The 21,858-nt window shown below is 38.5% G+C and overlaps 1 protein-coding gene across 1 annotated transcript; it reads left to right on the plus strand.

Annotated features, from left to right (window-relative positions):
- The first annotated feature begins 5,112 nt into the window (after window positions 1–5,112).
- On the plus strand, window positions 5,113–20,352 carry SUB1 (SUB1 regulator of transcription). The gene is made up of 5 exons (XM_045565800.1): window positions 5,113–5,229; window positions 7,709–7,781; window positions 9,889–10,011; window positions 18,261–18,369; window positions 20,020–20,352. Exons 2-5 carry the CDS (start codon window positions 7,710–7,712, stop codon window positions 20,097–20,099), a joined length of 384 nt encoding a protein of 127 aa, XP_045421756.1. The 5' UTR covers window positions 5,113–5,229; window position 7,709; the 3' UTR covers window positions 20,100–20,352.
- The last annotated feature ends 1,506 nt before the right edge of the window (window positions 20,353–21,858 follow it).

Below are 21,858 nucleotides of genomic sequence, written 5' to 3' on the forward strand. Positions count from 1 at the left end.
TCTAGACATCAAAAGCTACCATATCCTTTAATATCTAAATGGAAAGGTTGGTGCTGGCATTTCATGTGCCATGGGACCTACAGCATTCTCCTTAAATTTTCCCAAAATATTCTGGAAGGAGTTATGTTCTCCTAGTCATTCATGCTGTGATCTGCTTGCTTGTTTTAATCTGAATGCTAAACCAGAGGCTGTTTATCCCCTCTGTGCCCATCATGTCCCTGGCATATCACACTATTCTTTTTCCTTTATTTCTTGTTTCCTTCTCTTTGTATCTTACTGTTATGACTTCTGTGCTACAAACTCAGGCTCTTGAGCAATGTGACTTTCTTGATTTTTCTATGATTGTGTTTAATGATCACCATTTCCTTTAGTGGCAGAAGCTTAATCTTAGCCAATTTCAGGGCAAACTCATAATTTCTCCCCTTCCATTTTTCTTTCCTTCTAAATTCTGGGCAGGGTGGGGTGGGCTTACATGGTGTCAGAACATCAAGGGTAGTGGAGGACTGTAGCCTGTTGTCCCCATCTGTCTGTTCTGGCCTTGGCTTAAGAGTTCAGCTTGTCTGGTTCTTGTCCTTCTCACTTCTTCACACTGGTCTTTGTTGAGATGCCTGTTGCTTTGCCCACTCTATGCAAGTCATGGCTGGTGAGATCTCCTTGTCCTGACTGCAAGGTCTCCCCAGATCTGCTGGCTGTCAGTGACACATCTGTGCCACTCTTGGCCAAAGAGAAAGACATTCCACTGAGTCCTGCAGCCCCCTGGGGTGTCCTGCAACTCTGTGAGGCCGCCTGAGGCCTGCCTTCCTGACACAACACACAGACACTCTACCCTCTGGGGGGTTGTGGAGGAGAGAGGAGAGCTTGCCTACCTGGAAAGCAAAGCACTAGTTTCCTTTGCTCTCAGATCCCCAAACCCTCTGGAGATTTGATGGTTCCTTCCTTCCTCTGGGCTAATCTGGGGACAAGGAGCAGAGCAACTCCTCAAAGACACTAAAGAGGCTGGGCACGGTGGCTCACGCTTATAATCCTAGCACTTTAGGAGGTGGAGGCAGCAGAATCCCTTGAGGTCAGGAGTTTGAGACCAGCCTGAACAACATATCGAGAACCCCATCTCTACAAAAAATACAAAAATTAGCTGGGCATAGTGGCGTGAGCCTCTAGCTCCAGCTGTAGGAGGCTGAGGCAGGAGGATCCCTTGAGCCCAGGAGTTTGGGGTTGCAGTGAGCTATGATCAGGCCACTGCACTCCAGCCTGCCCTGTCTCAAAAAAAAAAAAAAAAAAAAGACAGGAAGAGGAGTCTTATCTCCTTTCTCCTCTGACTCTTCCCTTTCACAGTCTTAAGAATATGGGGGGGGGGTGGGAAGGAAGGTAGAAAGAACTGTTTTTGACTAATCACATGTTATTTTAAATCTATGATTTATGACCGGAATCCTAATATTTTAAAAGTCAAAAGCCAAACACCTGACCCCTGTGCTCTGCTATACCATCTTTCTCCTTGTGTAAGGCTGTAGCTGAGAAAATGGAGGGGGTGGTGGGTGTGGTCAGAAAGCAGGAAGAGCTGGGAACAAGAGCCACGTTGGGTAACATTTCAAAATAATATCCCACTAGTTGAATAGGTCTTTTTCTGAAGCTTTTGAAGTGAGTTCTGGAGGGTGTCACCAGCACAGTGGCTTGCAGGGATCCATGGACAGTCCCCAGGTACACTCCAGGCCACCAGGAATTGCTCCTTGGCTGTCACTTCCTCTAGCTCTGCCCTTTCATAGTTAGTGTGTTACTGCTCCCAAGCCCACCTTCCTTTCTGGGATACCTACAGATTCTCCAAATTCAGTACATTTATTTAGCTTCTTTTTTGTATTATCCATTTCTTCCAGACCAAGGCTTAGAGAAGGGAGTGTGGGGTCCTTTCACATTTAAAGATGCCCTCTAGGTATTTTACTATAAAAGGAGCTATTGCCCACTCCACACTGTACAAATGCATGTGAATTATACCTCATTTCCATTATTTGAAAGCAAGTACAGTCTTATTTTGTTTAAAATAAAAATTTTCCTTTCTTTTACCCAAGTGTAAAGAGTTATTTTTGTTTCTTTTTTTGAATTATTACTTTTTAAAAAATGGACAGCACTTAGGATCAAGGATTTTCTACTAGTTTTACAAAGTATCACACCCAAGGAAATGGAGCCAAGTAAATTTGCATGCAAAGCGTTGGGTCCCCCTGCTTCTAAAAATGCATACCTCTTTAATAGCTCTCCACCTCCGGAGGCTTAGAGAATGGAAACTCAAACCTACAGCAGGCACACTGCCCAGTTCCCTCAGTGACACAGAATCTGAATGAAAACTTTTGTTAAAGTGGGAAGGGATGGAGATGCAGGAGATGCCATATTAATTTAAGTGCACTTGGTTTACGTTGGATATTAAGCACAATTTCTTTAGGTAGGAGTGGAGGTGTGCAGGGTCCTGAGACAGTGCATAGTGTCAGTGTTTATTTTCATGACTATTTTTATTTCATTATGATTAAGGGTTTTACAGTGAAATATTTTATTTATTTATTTATTTATTTTTGAGACAGAGTCTTGCTTTGTTGCCCAGGCTAGAGTGAGTGCCGTGGCATCAGCCTAGCTCACAGCAACCTCAAACTCCTGGGCTTAAGTGATCCTACTGCCTCAGCCTCCCGAGAAGCTGGGACTACAGGCATGCACCACCATGCCCGGCTAATTTTTTCTATATATATTTTAGTTGGCCAGATACTTTCTTTCTATTTTTAGTGGAGACGGGGGTCTCACTCTTGCTCAGGCTGGTCTCGAACTCCTGACCTCGAGCGATCCACCCGCCTCGGCCTCCCAGAGTGCTAGGATTATAGGCTTGAGCCACCGCGCCCGGCCTATTTTAAGGAATTAATTTTTATTTAAGTAATGCTGGAAGGGGGAAGGGTCTGGGGAAGGAGGCTTTTCTATGTAGTGTTCAGACTTTGACTCAATTTCCTGTATTCTTTGCCCCTTGCCCCCTTCACACATTCCACCCTGGCTCCAATTTTTCCAGAGAGTATATAATTCTCTTCTCCTGTGGGGGTAGGGTAGGTGGGAACCACTGGTCTAATTGCACCATATATAGACTCAAACACTCCCCCTTTTTTGCAACCCATTGCCCTTCTTCAGCCTTCTGTGGCACCTCTGGTCTGCATTCTGAGCTTCTCCAGGATTCTGCCTTCTACTTTGCCAAATCCCTTATCATTCTAAAATGTGCTATTCCTCTTCACATTTTGGGATTCTGCACCACATATGATCTCCTACTATAGGGAATGGGATTGCTTGAGGGCCTGGTGGTCACACATGAACATTGTTCTTACCAAGTGTTTTCTGCTAGGGACTATGGCTAGCCTCTTCTGCCACCTGGACACCAGGTGTCCTCTCTTGCTGCTCGTTAAGGCCTAGGAATTTATTCTTGGTGGCCACCATGCACCTGAACAATTTCACAGTTGTGCCAAGACGGAAGATTGACTCTCTCCCCTCTGCATTCAATACAGGCAAGTCGATCTCAAAGCAGAGTTGCTTGGAATCCCACTGGGTTTGAGTTTAGAAAAAGATCTTTCTTTACTCCTAATGCTCCCTCTGTTGGACCCAGACATGTGCACAAAGAGTTCAGAAGGGCTTATATTCACTGATATTGAATGAGTAAATGAACTGAGAAAGGACCTTTGGGCAGTTCCCAGATGCCCAACATCCTTTGGAGTTACAGAGGGAGGGAAAGTTGTGATCACTGCTCTGAATGCTAGCCAGCACCCAGTTTTCTGGAGAGAATCACATCTATGGCTCCCAGGGCCAGGACAGCCTGGTAATCCTCTAGTTACCCCAGTATGTGAGGCCAGTCCAACCAGACATCCTGAGCACTGGGTTCCCCTACAATGCCCAAGGACACTGATGTCCTCAAGGAAACTTTGGTCATCTGGCCATAGTGTTCATGTGGGAACTTCCCTAACTGCCTTTGGGTGTGGGAACTCCAGGCTACCAAGCTGAAATAGTGGTTATTGAGTGCATTCCATCTTTTTACAATTTAATTTTAATATTTTCATTTTTTATTTTATATTTCAACCTTCTTATTGAAAAATATTTTATATACTGTAAAGCATATAAAGCAGGTGAAATTTTACCTCCATATACAGCTGTGTAACCACCACCCAGGCCAAGATTATTTTTGGCACCTCAGCAGTTTCCTCCATACTTGTCTCCCCGTGATATCCTCCAGGGTAACTGATCTCTATCCCTATAGATTAATTTTGCCTGTATTTGGAAATTCATATAAAAGAAATTATGCAGCAAGTGTTTCATTTTTTAAAAGTAATTATCTAGCCTGACACTGTACCAAGTAGGAATGGGTTAAAGCTTTTCCATTCTCCCTTAGTGGGTAGCAGTGTGAGTTGGAAGGGTTTGAATCATACTGTCTTTATAACCTTGAGCAACTTATTTAACCTTGGTTTCCTCATCTATGAAATGGAGAGAATAATCATTCTTACTTTGGAAGGTGCTTATTAGGATGAGTAATATATGTGAAGTGCCTCATGCAGTGTCTGGCACATAGTGGGTGCTTGATAAACCTTTGTTTAATAAATAACCTTATATTTATTCTTGGTTGTAATAGGCATTCATTAACTATATATTCAAATACTCTATTAGCTATATTTCTGGATTTGTCTTGCCTTCTGTGAACAAGCTTACATCTCCAGGACTTCAATTTAGGAATAAGGCTTGTGTGGCAAAGTACTTCCGCAAAGATTTCTTGCCCTTTCTAGAATTAAACGCTGTGACTCTGGCTTCCTTCCTTTGGATTTCAGCTGCCAGAATCGTGCACCGAGGGAGGTGGGTTGGGGTAGGAGGAAGATCATTTCTGAGAAAATGGGCCAGAGTGTTGATCTTTCGCTTCACCAGAACAAAATTTATTGAACAAGTGCAAGATCGGTGCTTGTCATTCATTTTTCAGCAGTTCCTTCACTCACTCTCAGGCCGGATGCCATCTTGGGGCATCTCACTTTCCTGGCATCCCTTCGGGGCAAGGGGCGGTCCCTTTAAGGCCCTGGAAAGGGTCTCGACTAGGTGTTGGTTTCGGCGAGGAGGCCACGCCCCGTCACGTGTCCGCGGCCTCAGCGGGGCGGAGCCGGCGTCTCTTGACTTCCGTCACTTCCGGTTCTCTGTCAGTCGCGAGCGAGGTAGCAGGAGGGTGTCCGACTGCACCAGCGAAGCGTGAGTGTGCGGTACCCCAGCCCCGATTCCTCGGCGCCACCACCCGGCCGACCCCCACCCTCCCAGCCGGGCCGTGAGCCGCCCACGGCCATCTGCTCCTCTTGCCGACGACGGCTGCGGGAAATGGCGGCTCTGCCTGACCTCCCCCTTCCCAGCCTCCGCGTCCCTGGGACCCCTCCTCCGTTCCCGACCCCGCTCCCGTAGCGCTTTGGGCCCCTCCGCGTCAGATGCCCGCCCCCAGGGACGGAGCCGAGGCAGCGGGCGTGGCAGCCCTGGGCGGCGGGTCGCGGCCGGCTGGGGGCGAGGAGCCGCGGGGAGGGGGTCGTGGCGCCCCCAGGACAATGCGGTGGCGGCCAGCCGGAGCGGGGCGCGTGCGCGGCCTGCTTCTCTTCCTGGCCTCGCTCGGGCCCCCATTCCTGCCCTGGAGGCCGGGGGCGCTCCGGGGAGGGGACAGCGCATATGGTCGGGAGGGGGCGGCGGGGAGAATGGCTGGTTTGCGGGGGGAGGGAATGCTTCGAGGGAAGAAAATGGCGCTTGGTGCAAGTCCCGCCTCTTCCCAGAAGGTCTTCTCCGTACTCCGCCGCCTCCCACGCCCCCTCCGACCAACCTGTCTTCCCTCCTCCGAGCTATTGCCAGCCCCGGGCTAATGGCAGCTATCCTGGCGCCGCGGGACCCCTTCCCTCGTCTCGGTGCTAATCACCCTCGTGCTGTACCAAATTCTTGTGTCCCTCAGTCCTAGTTTATTTTCACCTAGTTTTTTTCCTAATCGTCCCCCGCGCAATTAGCAAAGCCCTAAGAATCTGGGTTTTTTTTTAAGTTGCGTTTTGTGTGTATTCTACACCAACGCTTTCAATATCATTTGCCCAAAATACAAGTCTGGCCCCCCCATTGGGAACAGTAAAGTCTCGTTAAGTAAAAGTAAAAATATATTTTGTCAGAAGTTTAAAGAAGCTGGGTTTAGTTACCATTATCTTTTCTTCCTGAATACAGTTCTTATTTGGGTGAATACGAGGTGGTTCTTTGAAGTGATCTTAGAGGCCCCCAGGCAGTTTTTAATAACAGATGGTAGTTACGTTTGATTGTTTAATATAACTACCTTTTAAACAACTTTTTGGCAGTTCTGTAAAAATTGTATTAAAAGCTGAAATCAATTGATTTTGGAGATAAGGTTGTAAAATGACAGTAACATTAAAAACGTATGTAACATGGTTATGAACGTTACTATTCCCCTGTAAATTTACTTTTGTCCTTTTCAAGAAATTACTGGTTAAAATCAGCATGTCTGGGTCAAGCATGGTTTGAGCTTTTTGAATTTAATGGCCAGGATTGGGATGGCCCACTTCTTTTACCTTGACCTCCTATTGTGGAACACATTCAGTGCCAGTGCTAATGCAAGTTTAGTCTAGAGAGTTAGATTATTTATGGTTTATTTTGGGGGGGGGCAGAAATTGAAGTCTTGTTTTCTTTTATTGAACAGATATTTACAGGGTCTTTATTAGTCCCTTTAGGGCATACAAAAATTAATAGGACCTAGTCTTCTGAGGTGGAGAGAGCAAAAGATAATTTGATAATTAGTGTTTTACTACCTGGTGATATAACTGCTTTGAAAAGAGGTACCCACATGTCTTGGAATTCCTTGAAATTTGTAGTTTAGGCTTATTGATAGTTTGCTTTCCAGTTTGTGCTCAGGCATTCAGTGAAAATCCACTTGTAAGCAAGGGATTAGACTATGTAACTCTTGGGGGACCTGGGGAACTAGAGGCATGGTACGAATTTAAGGCAAGATTTTGCCCCTCTCATAAACACATTCTTAAGATTTTAATTGTATTCCAGAGTAGAAAATCAGTGTGAAATGTAATGAATTATTGTGAATTATGTGTAACTGTGAGCTGTGAATTAATTAGTACCTGTATTGTTCTTGTGGTGATATGTCCAAAAAGTAAAAATTAACATATACAAAACATGAAAAAATTATCATAGTGGTAAAATTAATTAGAGATCACATTTGCATAATACAGCTGTTTCCCTCTTCTGTGAATAATGTGGTCAGTTCCACACATTGAATAATTTTACATTAGGTTTTGATCTCATTGGAGAGAAGTATAAAGCAGTAATGAATAGAATTATTCACATTTCTTCTGGTTTTAACAGTAATTGTTATCAGCTGCCTTCTGCAATCTACCCTACTTATAAACATCTAACCCCTGACTGTCTAAAATGAAGTATAGAAAGAGACCTGTTGGCTTTGAGAAAGAGGTGTAGGAGTGTATGACATTTAGTTCTTTTTCCTTACAGAGTTCAGCACATTATTTGCAATTTAGAAGAGCATAGATTAAAATTTATACTCAGTGTAACAACTTTAGTATCACAAAATGGTAGAAAGAACCGTGGAATTTGTCCTTGGTTTTTTGATTGAGGGAGAGTTATGTTGAAGGTAGAGTAACTTGTAAATTATTTATGTGATGTATTTTTCTTTCAGAATGCCTAAATCAAAGGAACTTGTTTCTTCAAGCTCTTCTGGCAGTGATTCTGACAGTGAAGTTGACAAAAAGGTGACTATTACTGCACCAAGTCAGTTTTGTGATACTTAATTGTCCAAATCCCATTCTGAAGGATAAAGGAAGGCATATTAGAATCTTAAATTGTGAATCTGGATGGCCTCTGGATCACTTGATAAGAAGGGCCTACCTAGGATGCTTGTTACACATTGACATGCACAGGACCTAAATCAGATAATTCTTTTATAGAGGACCTTTAGGAACCCTAAAGTTGGAGAACCACTGCCTTAGGCCCCAGGGGAGTAGAATTCTAATTAGGCCAAAGCCACTATTTGCCATTATTTAGAAATCTACCTAATTGGAGATATTGTTTGTAGTAGTTGGGCCAGATTACCTGAAGGTGTTAATATAATGTTAATTTTGACAGCTTTCTCAGCCATTGTTGTTTATTCTGCTCACAAGGATTTCTGAATTTTAGGCTTGGTACATTTTAAATTTGAATGTTATATGCTCTGGTGCCTTCCTTTTAGTTAAATTAGCACCAGCAAAGCTAACATGAAGGGACCTATTTTGACAGAATAGGCTTTTTCTGCATTAGATGATAACTGCACTAAAAGTGGTGTATTTTGCTTAATTGAGCATCTCAGTGGAGCATAACTGAGCATTTCACGCTGCGGTCACGGCTTCCTTCCGTGAAGAACTGTCTTTTATCTCACAGACCTTTACATATATGAATACATCTTTATATCCTAGAAATGAAATAAGTTGGTTGTATTTTGTTCTAGTTGTATATCTCCTTTGTAAAAAAAAAAAAAACAAAACCAAAAAGTACATAAGTAATTGACTAGGTTTAGTAGATCTGTGGTTTCCAAAAGTTTGTTCAAAAGCAGCAGCCCCTCCATCTTTTTTTTCTTGCCCCCAAAACTTTGCAATGTTAGCTAAAAAAAAGGGGGAGAGCTTATGGGCGAATCTTGGAGAAGTTGGAACCTTTAAATGTAAATACAAAATGTTGTACTACCTGGAAGGTTGAAATAAGGCTTCAAAGAGCATATGTACTTGAGGAAATTTCTTAATTTTTAAATTTGCACTCAATATAGTATTTGAATGTGTTCATGTAACAAACGTGCGTTGAGCTTTTATATGCCAGACTTACATTAGTCCATAGGGAATACTTAGGACCCACGATTTAAAGAATAATTGCTTTCTGTTTATTGAGCTGAGTTAATTTTTTGCATTTGTCCCAAATAGGAATATTGATCCTGTAAATACTTACATTATATATGTCCATGTTTTCTATTTCATGTTATACATATGTGTATAATATTTTTCCTAGCCTCATCTGATTTAGTACATTAAATTAATTTAGTAACATTAAAATATTTATACTTTTACACCAAGAAGGAACATGACTGCCCTCTACGGTTTGGGTTGGGAATTCTGGATGTTTTTATGGGCTGTTAGCTCATTTTTAGAATGAGACCATATAAAAAGCTTTTGCAGTAATGCTGCTTTTAAAATATTGTGATTTTTGTTTGCTAGTTTAACACATAGCTGTCTTAAGTAATTTTTTTTTTTTTGTGATGAGGAAGTTCTTGAGTTGTTGACTTCCAGTGTCCAGTACAAAATAGTTCTCTTTGGCTTTGCATAATTTTAAATTCCTTCAGCCAGTCTAAATCCCTTTTGGAATAGGCAGGGCATACATAAACATTCATATCCTAGAAATGGAATAAGTTGGATGTATTCTTATTTAGTGTGTCTGTTTTGTTTAAAAAAAATGGACTAGCTTTAGTAGACCTGTGGTTTCCAAATTTATTCATAAGTAGCAAGCCCCTTCATTTTTTTTCCTCCCAAAGAAATCTTAGGTGGGATCTCAAACCACAAAATGACTGTTGCTGTGGTTAATACCACTCTAGTGCATGAGGTATCTTTTAGGATCCTGAGAACACAATTCAAAAACACTGTTAGGTGTAAGTGTAGGTTGAAGTCATAGTTCTATTGTTACATGAAACTTGCATATGTATATGTTTATGATTGTTTCTTAATGAGTAAGAGTAGTCTTTTGGTTGTTTAAGTCTTAAAAAGTAATGAAATCTTTTGAACCTGACAAGTGTTTTATTTATTATGTGTGCAGATTTTAACCATATTCTTGCTTTCTTTCAAGTTAAAGAGGAAAAAGCAAGTTGCTCCAGAAAAACCTGTGAAGAAGCAAAAGACTGGTGAAACTTCAAGAGCTCTGTCATCTTCCAAACAGAGCAGCAGCAGCAGAGATGATAACATGTTTCAGGTAAAGTTAGTTATTTCCTTAGATCCAGAGGAATTATTATATGGGTTGATCTGAAGAATGTTAAAATTACCTTGATCTGATACTGCATAATCTTTTATGTGTGTTATTATCCTCTTAACTAAGGATATTTATTAAAATATAAGAATAAGTTAGTAGCAGTAAAAGTAATTTATACAATGCTGTATTATTGCTGAAGTCTCTGGAAGTCTAGTTTTGCTGTATTTAAAACAATGCAAATTTACATGTTACAGAAATCCAAAAGAGATTGAGAACTGCACATTTAGAAAGCAACTTGGAGAAGGCAGGTCATGTATTGGGCTGTGAAGTATGAATAGGTTATTGGAGAGGAAGTGGCAGTATGAACTTGCCTAATTTTGGCCTGATGAGAAACAGAAAAGGGGAGTAGATTGAATAGGTAAAATGAAGTAAGTTCATTAGAGGGAGTTGATGAACTCTTCTGGAGGGGACTAGTCTAGCTTCTTTTCTTCGATTCCTTATCTTGTTTTAGGGAGACTTGTTATTGGCATCACTGTACAAGAAGGATTTGTGAGGGGAGATTTGTGTGGTTATAAATGGATGCCGGTGAGATTATGTAGGTAATCTGTAGGCTTTAATCTGTGAGATAAGGGCTTAGATGGTTTTCCCCAAAGAATAGTGAGGATTATGAAATACTGGTGAGGAAGAATGGATCAGAGGAATTTAGCTATTAATGAAGACATGGACCTGATTATAAATGTGATAAAATAAGTAGGGTCTCTGTCCTGTGGCACCTGGAGGGTTTAGTTGGGAAATGTGCATGTGGGATTATCAGCATGGTTGACTGAAGCCATCCACCGAAGTAAGTATCAACCAGAGGAAGAAGAGGAAGTGGATGAGGGTGTGTCTTCAGTGATATTCAGATAGAGGATGGAAGGAAAAAGAGGATAGAGATCAAGAGGTGGTGAAGGAAAATTAGAAGAGTACAGTAATGGAAGCAAGAAAAGGATGAGTGTTTCCACGAGGCATAAGTTTTATTGAAGCCAGAGGTTGGACAGAGTGAGACTGCAAATACTTGACTAGAAAGTGAGGCTAGCATATGTGTATTTTTGGCATTTTGATAGCCTTGAAAGGTGGAGTGCCAGGAGTAAAGTGAGAATGGGAAAATGGAAGTGTTTTTGTTTTTTTTTTTAACTCATTTTTGCCTTATATTTCTGAATAAAGAAAATAGGCAAAGTACAGATGAACTATTTAGTTATGGGTTTAAGTCCTCTGACTTTTGTGTAATTTAGAGAAACTAGGGGCAGACTAGATTAATTTGGTAGGGAACATAAGTAAACGTATGTAAGGAAGAATTAGGAAAGGGCCCTCATTGCTTTGAGTGGATGATAAATTGAGTGCTTACTGTGTTGTGTATTTCATTCAGGCCTGCCAGGTTCTAGATTGCAGTGATGAACCTAGTAGATGTAGTCTGTGGCTTCTATGAAGCTATGGAATTTATGGGGACAATAATTATATAGATAAACATGTCTGTAATTAAAATTATGACAAAGGCTGAGAAATAAAAGTGTAGATTATTATGAGAGAGTATGTGTTCTAGAAATTTCCAAAGGAAGTGGGATTTTAAAGCTTAAGACATTAAGGAGGAGCCAGCCATGTGAAGTGTATGGACAAGAGAAACACTTTTGGGTAGAGGGAATTGTGTTACTACCTTGAAGTGGGAAAGATTTTGGATTGTGCAGGAATTATTAATATAAAGGCTTTGTGGCTGGAACCTGGAAAGTCTGGCCGAGAGTATAGCTAGGAGATCCAGTTGGAGAGGAGAGTGAAGGGCGAGATCTTGCAGAGCTTTCCTGTTGGGAGGCTGTGTTTAAGAGTTTGGGTTTTATTCTGAGTGTGGTGGGAAGGTATTTTAAGGGGCAGAATGAAATGTAAAATCTGCAAGAGATGCTCTCTGGCTTTCTTAAGACTTTCCTCCCATGTAGAATCAAGGACTGCTTTGGAATATTTTAACTTATTGTGTGTATTTGCTGGGCAACTGTTTTGGGGTTTTCTCTGATCAGTTCTGTTCACTGTATGCCTACTTTTACTGTAATTATAGAGCATCTATGGCATTTTAATGGATTTTATCTTGTCCATCCCATCCGCTAATTTTATAGATAAACCAGGGACCCACATTGTAGAGATTCTGTTCTGTTAGTTTTGGGAAAACCAGATCTATTTTTAGGGGGTAGTTTGCTTACCAAAAAAAGAAGTTTCAGTTCTTAACCCCTCATTTGGAAAGGTTCTTAAACCTCCTAAGGGTTTCACCTTTTGAAAGTCCACATAGGCCTTATTTTCTGCATAGGAACATAGACTTTGTTTTCAAAGTGACTTTCACAGATCTAGTAATGTGGGCATTGTCATAGATATGATATTTAATTTTGTTGGCATTATAGATTTTTCCTTAAATGGTAGTTTGGCCATAGAAAAATATTTTAGTGGTTGTACTGAATTTTAATTGGCTTAAGAGCACATTAGAGTATATACATAATATTAAGTGAGACCTTCATTTTTATTAGTAATAATGGTTTGATAATTGTCTTAGAATGATGAAGGATGGGGTTTTTGGAAGGAAAAACAGTACCCCCATTGTGTTTTATAAGTTTTTTTTTTTCCTTTAAATCTGTGTTTTTCATTTACCAAGAAAGTGCTTTGAAGACAGCTCCTATGGAGTGGAATGTTTTTAGACATTGCTGGATCATCAAGTATTAGAATCTTTCAGGACCCAGGGTAGCAGATATATTTTGCCAAAAACAAATAGATCTAAAATCCAAATTAAAATTGTTTGGGTATTGGCTAGTACCTGTAAGACAGGATTTTTTTTTTTTTCCCACCCATCTCTTGAGACTAGAACTAGAGGAAATAATCTTAAGTTCTGATAAGATGATGTACATCAAACATAAGCAGCTCTCTGAATGTAATATTTGAAGAGAGTTGTACCAAAGGAAAAATCACTGCACTAGTCTTTTAAACTCTGGAATTATTTGGGCAAAATCCTGATTAGAGAGGAAATACTAGATGCTGGCATTCTGGTTCCTTTAGCTCTGGATTTTAAGAACGTGGCCCCATAGGGAAATAACCTACCCAAGTGACATCTGTGATATTAAACATAGACTGGAGAATTACTGTGTAATTACGGTAGTACCTATGTGTTAAAAGATTCGAATGGTTGAGGTGTAGGGGACTTTGATCCATATTGTTACTCAGTTAGGCGCAAATGGTCAGTAATACTGCCTTAGTTGATTTGATGATTTATGGAAAAACTTGATACTTTAAAATTACCCCTTAATTTAAAATGATCATTATTGAGTCAAGTGTTTTTAATAGGGCCCATGAATGGACTTTAGGGAGTCCATGAAATTGTGTATTTTTTAATTTATGTTTTTTTTTTATTTGAAGGGATTATTCATAACCTTTATCAAATCTTCAAAGGTGACAAGGAATCAAATTTAAGAATCACAGTTCTGTATGATGTACATGCTTTTTTTCCCCTCCTGCTAATCTCCAAATTATATGCATATGAAATATATTTTCTGTCATCTGATTCTGTTTTTTTCCTATGAAGTGTTATTGCAGTCATTTTTATTCTTTCTACCTTTTTTCTATCCCTACGCTACTGACTCTTTACTTTTCATATTTAATTTTTGGTAAGAATTTGTCAGTTGTGTCCATTTCTCCTCAAGGGAGAGGTGACTGTTGGGCAAGTTCATTTCTTTTGTTTTTTTTCTTTTTTTTTAAGATAAACTTTATTGAGGTATAATTTATGTACAATAAAATGTACAAATTTAAAAGCCTACTTTGATGGGCTGTGATAAATGTACCCACCCTTGTGGCCAGACCATTTTCATCACTTCAGAAAATTCTCTCTTGGCTTTACAGTCATCTCTCTGCCCCAGATAACCACTTATCTTTGTATCAGTATAGATTTATATTGCCTGTTCTAGAACTTCATATAAATGGAAGCATTCTAGTCTATTTTTGTGTGTCTGGGTTCTTTTGCTCAACATAATGCCTTGAGATTAATCCTGTTGCTTGTATCAGTAATTTGTTTCTTTTTATTGCTGAGTAGTATATCGTGTGATTGTACTACAACTTATTTATCCATTCACCTTGAATGGACATTTGGATTGTTTTGAGTCTTGGGCTATTTAAGGAATACAGCTGCTGTGAATATTCTTTTCCAAGTCTTTTTGTGGACATTTTTCCCTTTTGGGTAGATACCAGATAAATTTGTTAGGTCATAGGATAAGTGTATGTTTAACTGTGTAAGAAACTGTTAAATTGTTTTCCAAAGTAGCTGTACGATTTTATCCACCCGTTAGCAACGTATGAGATTCCAGTTATTACACATCCTTACTAGGTAAGGTCAGTCTTTTTAAATTTATCCATTTTATTTAATGGGTATGTAGCAGTAGCTCATTGTGGTTTTACTCTGCATTCCCTTAATGTGTTAATTCATTGCGCAACTTTATTGTGTTTATTGACTATTTTTATATCTTTTGTGAACCGTGTGTTTGGCCATTTTTTAAAAAAAATAGTCGTTTGATTTATTGAGTTGTAAGGCTATATTTTGGAGATAAGTCTTTTGTCAGAAGTAAATATAGTAAATATTCTCTTTTTTTTTTAGTTGAGGGAAACTTTTTTCTAACTTTTTTTTTTTTTAAAGCAATCTAGTTTAAAAAAGAAGCTGAGGTTAAGAGAGAAGAAAGAACATGAAACTTAAGACTTGAGACAGACAGGAGGAGGGAGGGCCAGCTATTGGTCAGTGGCCTCCATGTCAGATCTTCTCCATCTTGGAGATGAGAGCATCACAGATTCTAGTTGGCCCATTGTTTTCTCTGTGCTGCACAGTCATCTTCAGCGCCTTGTCCTTAAGCTCTCCTGAAAGGCCAAGGCCTCTGCAGCTGTAGCTTGAATAAATATTTTCTTTAGGTCTGTGGTTTGCCTTTTTATTTTCTGAAGCATCTTTTAAAAGAGGCTTTAATTTTGGTTGTCCATTTGATCACTTTTTCCCTTTTTAGGTTAATGCTTTTGTTTCTTATCCAAGACATACTTTGTTTACTCTGTGCTTAAAAACTTTTGCCAGTGTTTTTTCTTAGAAGGCTTTTTATAATTATAGCTTTCATGTTTGGGTCTGTGACCCAAATGAATTTCTTTATGCATGGTATGAAATAGGGATTGAGATTCTTCCTCACATTCCATACAGTTATCCAGTTGTTTCAGCACCATTTGTTGAAAAGACTATTCTTTTTTCCTTTGAATTACTTTGGATTTTTATAAAGAAAATCAGTGAATTTATAAAATATACATTTATTTCTGAACTCCATTTTAGTCCATATGTGTCTGTCTTTACTCCAGTACCACGTTGTCGTCTTTCCTGTATTTTTATAGTGAGTCTTGGAAAGTGCTAACAGACACTTTGTTGAGGAAAGTCTGTTCCTTCTGCTGGAATTTGTAGTTTGTATTAAGTAGCAGTAGAAGATTTTTTGCAAAAATAGTCTTCCGTGAATATTTTTAAATTCTCAGTGTGACGGTGAGTGAAGTGCATTAAAGACATTATTTGAAATGAAAGTCAAAAGAAAAACTTTGTCATGTTTAATACTGACTGGAACTCTGGATTCCTATATTCAGAATGGTTACAGGAATTAGTAAAGTTGTTAGCTGCATCTGTGGTTTCCTTTTGGTTGTAGTTTGTTCTGCAGGATTTTGCTTCCTAATGATTTTATTGTGGTAAAAAACAAAAGTGTATTCACACTGTGGTGAAACAGATTTCCAGAACTTTTTCATCTTGCAGAACTGAAACTCTGTGCCCATTAAACAACTTCCCTTTCCCCCTTTCTCCAGCCCTGGGAAACCATCATTTTACTTTTTGTTTCTATGAACTTGACTGCTTTAGTTATCTCATGTAAATGGCATTATAGAGTATTTACCTATCTGTAACTGGCTTATTTCACTTAGCATAATGTACTCAGAATTCATCCATGTTGTAGCATGTGACAGGATTTTTCTTTTTAAAGCCTGAGTAATATTCCATTGTGTATAATATATATTCACACAAAATTTATTTATCCATTCATCTGTGGATGGACATCTGGGTTGCTTCTACTTTTGGCTGTTGTGAATACTGCTGTGAACGTGAGTGTGCCTTCAGTTCTTTTGGATATTGTACTCAGAAATGGGATTGTTGGATCATATGGTAGTTCTATTTTTAAATTTTTGAGGAACTTTTCATACTGCTTTCCGTAGCAGTTGCACTATTTTACTAATGATGTTTATAAATGTAAAAATGATTGGAAATGTTAAGTGTACTTTAATTTGTGTCTTTTTAGAAAGAACTTTTTTAAAACAGTGATTTTCTTTGGCTGCAGTTTTGATATTGAGAATAGTACAGTTGATCCTTGAACAATGCAGGGGCTAGGGGTCTGACCCCTGCACAATCAAATCTGAGTATAATTTTGACTCCTTAAAAACTTTAATGGCCTACTGTTGACCGGAAGCCTTACCAATAACATAAACGGTCAATTAACACACATTTTGTATGTTATATATATTATATACTGTATTCTTACAATAAAGTAAGGTAGAGAAAAGAAAATATTAAGAAAATAATAAGGAAGAAAAAATACATTTAAATACTGTCCTACATTCATCGATACTATAGTTTATGTCTCTGTTTACAAGATGAATCATGTGTCTGAAATGGTGGGCAGTCACAGCTGCAGATCTTAATCTGTGGTACATATCAAGCAATTCAGATTTTTCTTGTAATGTCATGACCTCTTGGAAGCACTTCCACATCACCAGTGGCACTTTGTGTAGGTCTCATGCTGTTACTCAAAGTTTATTGTACAAACACGATGAAAAATATGTAAGAACCTGGAGAGATCACTTTTTACTGCAGTATGCAATTTATTGGAGAGGTGAACTGCTCACATGGAGATGATTAGAGTCACATGGTATTTTAAACAGATACTTGCAACACTTTAGTGTACTGCAATAGCAATAGGAGATGGCTGTGAAATTATAATAATGCAGTATATGTTACAGTTTTTGCAGTTATGATTTAATGCTGCATCTTTTGGCTTAAGTTTCTCGTGACTGAATGGCACCATGTACAGTATGTAAGTGTATACATAAGTTTTGATCAATTTTAACTTTTTTTTTTTTTTTTTTGGAGACAGAGTCTCACTCTGTTGCCTGGGCTAGAATGCCGTGGCGTCAGCCTAGCTCACAGCAACCTCAAACTCCTGGGCTCAAGCGATCCTATTGCCTCAGCCTATCGAGTAGCTGGAACTACAGGCATGCGCCACCATGTCCGGATAATTTTTTCTATGTGTGTGTGTGTGTGTGTATATATATATATATATATATATATATATGTATATATTTTTAGCTGTCCAAATCGTTTCTTTCTATTTTTAGTAGAGACGGGGGTCTCGCTCCTTCCTGCTCAGGCTGGTCTCGAACTCCTGACCTCGAGCGATCCTCCTGCCTTGGCCTCCCAGAGTGCTAGGATTACAGGCATGAACCACCACGCCTGGCCAAATTTTAACTTTTTTTTTGAGACAGAGTCTCGCTCTGTTGCCCGGGCTAGAGTGCCGTGGCGTCAGCCTAGCTCACAGCAACCTCAAACTCCTGGGCTCAAGCGATCCTATTGCTTCAGCCTCACGAGTAGCTGGGACTACAGGCATGCGCCACTATGCCCAGCTAATTTTTTCTATATATATATATTTTTTAGCTGTCCAAATCATTGCTTTCTATTTTTAGTAGAGATGGGGTCTTGCTCTTGCTCAGGCTGGTCTCAACTCCTAAGCTCAAACGATCCACCCGCCTCGGCCTCCCAGAGTACTAGCACATTTTAACTTTTTATAATAGTTTTGTGTATGTTTTATGATAGTACATGATAAAACAGATGAGTATCTACCTATATTTTACACACCCATAACATACCTTTTTCTTAATATTTTTGATATTTCTAGACTATGAGGTTCATCTTTGAGTTTTTTCAAATTGTTGCAAATCTCCAAAAAATTTTCCAACATATTTATTGAAAAAACATCTACCTATAAGTGTACCTGCACAATTCAAACCTGTGTTGTTCGAGGGTCAACTGTAGTCATTTTCATGATTTAAAAGCAGAGTGAATGTGCAAGTTGTGAGTATGAATTTGATCGGAACAGACACGACTGTCAAAAAGAACAACTCTTTTTATGTTTTTCTTTCTTTTGCAGATTGGGAAAATGAGGTATGTTAGTGTTCGGGACTTTAAAGGGAAGGTTCTAATTGATATTAGAGAATATTGGATGGATCCAGAAGGTGAAATGAAACCAGGAAGAAAAGGTGAGATTTATTTTTTTCAATTTGGTTCTAATGTTGGGATTAAATTAAAACTTTTTAAAGTAACCTACTTGAAATTGAATTGTTGGCAGGGCACACAGGGCAAGGAAGAGCACTATTCAGTTGATTCTTTATCTTCTGTAGTTGTTTTGGACATATTTAAGGAGCTGTCTTAAATGTAGGTGTTGGGAATAAAACTCAGAAAAATAACATCCCTGATACCACTTTAATTGGCTGCTAACTTACTTGAATAATTAAAAAATTACAATAGTTCTGAAGATTAGGCACTATCTGGGAAGTTGTTAAATCAGGAATGGAAAAATCCTGGTTTACAGGAATTTCTTTTGATTTGCAGCTCCTAATGGCTGTTCTTTAGGGTAGTATTCAGGTGGGTTTCTGTCCACTTTCCATTTTGTCCTTCATCCATTCTCAGGCCTGTTAGCATTGTAGAAATATACTTTATTCATTCACCAAATAGCCAGAGAGCATTTGTGAACCACTATAAATTTGAAAATTTGGATCGCCACCGTCAGTTGATCCTTAGCTAATTAGTTTGAAGTTTGAAAAATACCATTTGTTTGCAGTTTTTTGATTTATTAAACTCACCCTCTGTTTTTGTACTCTTTCATGTTTTCTTGCTTCAAGTCACTTATGGATTGGTCATTTCACTTTGTTCCAGAGTGGCTGGCTGATGCCAGATTTTGTGTTGTGCAAACATTTATTTAGTGAAATAATCTGATTAGCTTTTTAAGCCCTTCCTAGGTGTTGTCCCAGTTTATTCTCCTTTACAATTTAATGGCCTCCAGCACTTTCTTGAGAAATACATTAATATTCCAATTCTAGTTTATTTCTCTGTTTACATGTGTTAGATAATAGAAGGCTGTAAGTTTAAAATACAGAAAAGATCTAAAAATTTCTGTTCATACTTTTACATCTTACTTAGGAAAGATGGGTGTCATCACCTAATATTTTTTAGGTGCTTACTTACGTGTGTTGGGTGATATGCTAGTCCTTTATGCAGATTACCTAATTATTTACAACAGCTCTTCACAACTCTTTGGGGTGTAGGTACTATTTTACTGGTGAGGAAATTGAGGCTCAGAAGGTAATGGAATTTATTTTAAAGTTCATACAGTTAGCAATAGGCTAGGATTTGAACCCTGATAGGTTGAATCCAGAATGCACACTTAACTAGTGTGTACATTCTAAGAAGTCCTGTATGAATCACATCTCGGGGATTTTTCCGGAGTGAAATGAATGCTTCTGGAAGAACTCAGCATAGTCACCTTGAATTCCTGTGGAAATTTTGGGTAAATGTTGGAACTAACTGGATGTAGTAAAGGGGTTTACATGCCAAATACGGGCCTGACCACTTGCCTGCTTGTTTGTGGGTGTCTTAAGATGTGTATCTTCAAACCATCATTTGTTCTCACTGCTTATAATAGGTATTTTGCAGGGTGCATTGTGCATATAAGATCTGCTCAGGAAATTATGATGAATCTTTAACAAATGTAAGAGATTTGACTCTCAATATTGTAGCATTGTGCCATTGTAAATGGCAGTTTTGATAAAACAGTGTTCAAATTAGAAGTATGAAAATCCTCAAGAAAGCTTAATAGATTTTCACCTTTGAATTCTTAAACATTGTTTTAGGTATTTCTTTAAATCCGGAGCAGTGGAGCCAGCTGAAGGAACAGATTTCTGACATTGATGATGCAGTAAGAAAACTGTAAAGTCCGAGCCATATAAAACCTGTACTGTTGTAGTTGTTTTAATCTGTCTTTTTACATTGGCTTTTGTTTTCTAAATGTTGTTTTCCAAGCTATTGTATGTTTGGATTGCAGAACAATTTGTAAGTTGAATACTTTTTTTTAATGTGCATTATTAAAAATGTTCTGAGTGAAGCTAATTGTCATGTTTATTAATAAGGAGGATTGCTTTGTGCCCACCACCTAGTGTAAAATAAAATGGAATAATACAATCTCAGCTGTTGTGGCCTTTTTTGATCAGAAGATACTGTTTAAGGCCAAAAGTAACAGTTTTATAGATCCTTTAGTTTCAGTTCACCTTTTACAATAAGAAGGATTTTTGCTTATAAACTTCTGGTTTGTGAAATCCATACTTGATCTGTTCTCTTCTGACCAAATTTTTAGACTTGTTTGACTTTTTCACTCCAAGGATATTTCACTCTTTTCTTTTTTATTTCATTTTCTTTTAATAACTCAATCTCTTCCAGTTCAGTTTTCATTTCACTCTTTACTATTTTCCTTGAATATCTTCTAATTTGAAAAGTCAGTGAAACTGTCAAAATGTTATGTCAATAAGGTACTTATATGAGAACTACAACCACTAAATCTACTGTTGTTAAATATTAGCAGATACAGTTTGGTAAGCAACATGGCTCGTATGAAAACTCTGAGCAAGTGTATGTCATTACCACCCATAGTGTTCTGTGTAGTTATCTTATTGCTTAGTCTGCAGAAAATAATGACTTAGGTAAGATGTCTGATTTACTTTCACTTATTAAACATGTTCACTGTGGGATGATGTCTATAAAATCAGATATTAAACTAGACTAGAATTTAATAAAAATTGTGAAAGCTTACTGGCCTAACATTTTATTTTATAACATTGAGTATGGATTATATGTAGCCAGAGATGTCACTGAGCTTTATTGTCATAGTAGGTAATGTAGGTAGTTTGTAGGGGAAAGAGCTTATCAAGCATATACTTGTGTTTTTTGGCCTTTGCTTCAGTAGACTTGGTTATTTTGCAGTTAATCTACTGGATAGTGGCATTCTAGACTTGATGTTACTAAGCTTTAGCAGACACTCGTAAGTGGTTTTCATTTAACCTAATGATGAAGCAGACAGATTGAGGCACAGGTTTCAGGGGCTTTGCAGCAATAAATAGGGCATGGTGTGCCTTAGGAAAAGAATGTTTGTAAAGGGAACTATAACAAATGAAAGAAGGTGGCAGTGAAGAGGAAAGAATTCTCATCTAACTAAATGATAAACACATATTTTGAGATTTTTATAACATCAGGAGGACACAATTCTAGATAGAATAGTAAAAATAAAGGTTTAAAGATGTAAAAAATTCGTGTTGACAAATTATTATTTTTGGTAGCAAATCTCAAACGGCTACTGCCATTAAGGGCTGCCATAGCAGAGAGTTGCACTATTTTGCTACCGAGTTTGATTCCTACATCTAAAGCATTTTGTAGTAGAATCGTCAAGGACTTAATTTCAAAACCAATCTGCCAGGCCACATAGCATAGGTACCAGTTTTTTCTGGCAGCTATTCTGTGTGGGTTTTTTTTTTTTTTTTTTTAACATTCTTTAGAGGACTTTTTTAGTGTATTTAGCAATACAAATTGTTAAAATAAATTTGTGGTTTAGTCTTCATCAAATAATAGGTACAGTGTGTTCAAAATACATATTTTAGACAAACATGCTTGATTGATACCCCCGCTTGTCCCACATGGAACAT

The sequence above is a fragment of the Lemur catta genome, chromosome 12, assembly GCF_020740605.2.
Source record: "Lemur catta isolate mLemCat1 chromosome 12, mLemCat1.pri, whole genome shotgun sequence".
Lineage (NCBI taxonomy): Eukaryota > Metazoa > Chordata > Mammalia > Primates > Lemuridae > Lemur > Lemur catta.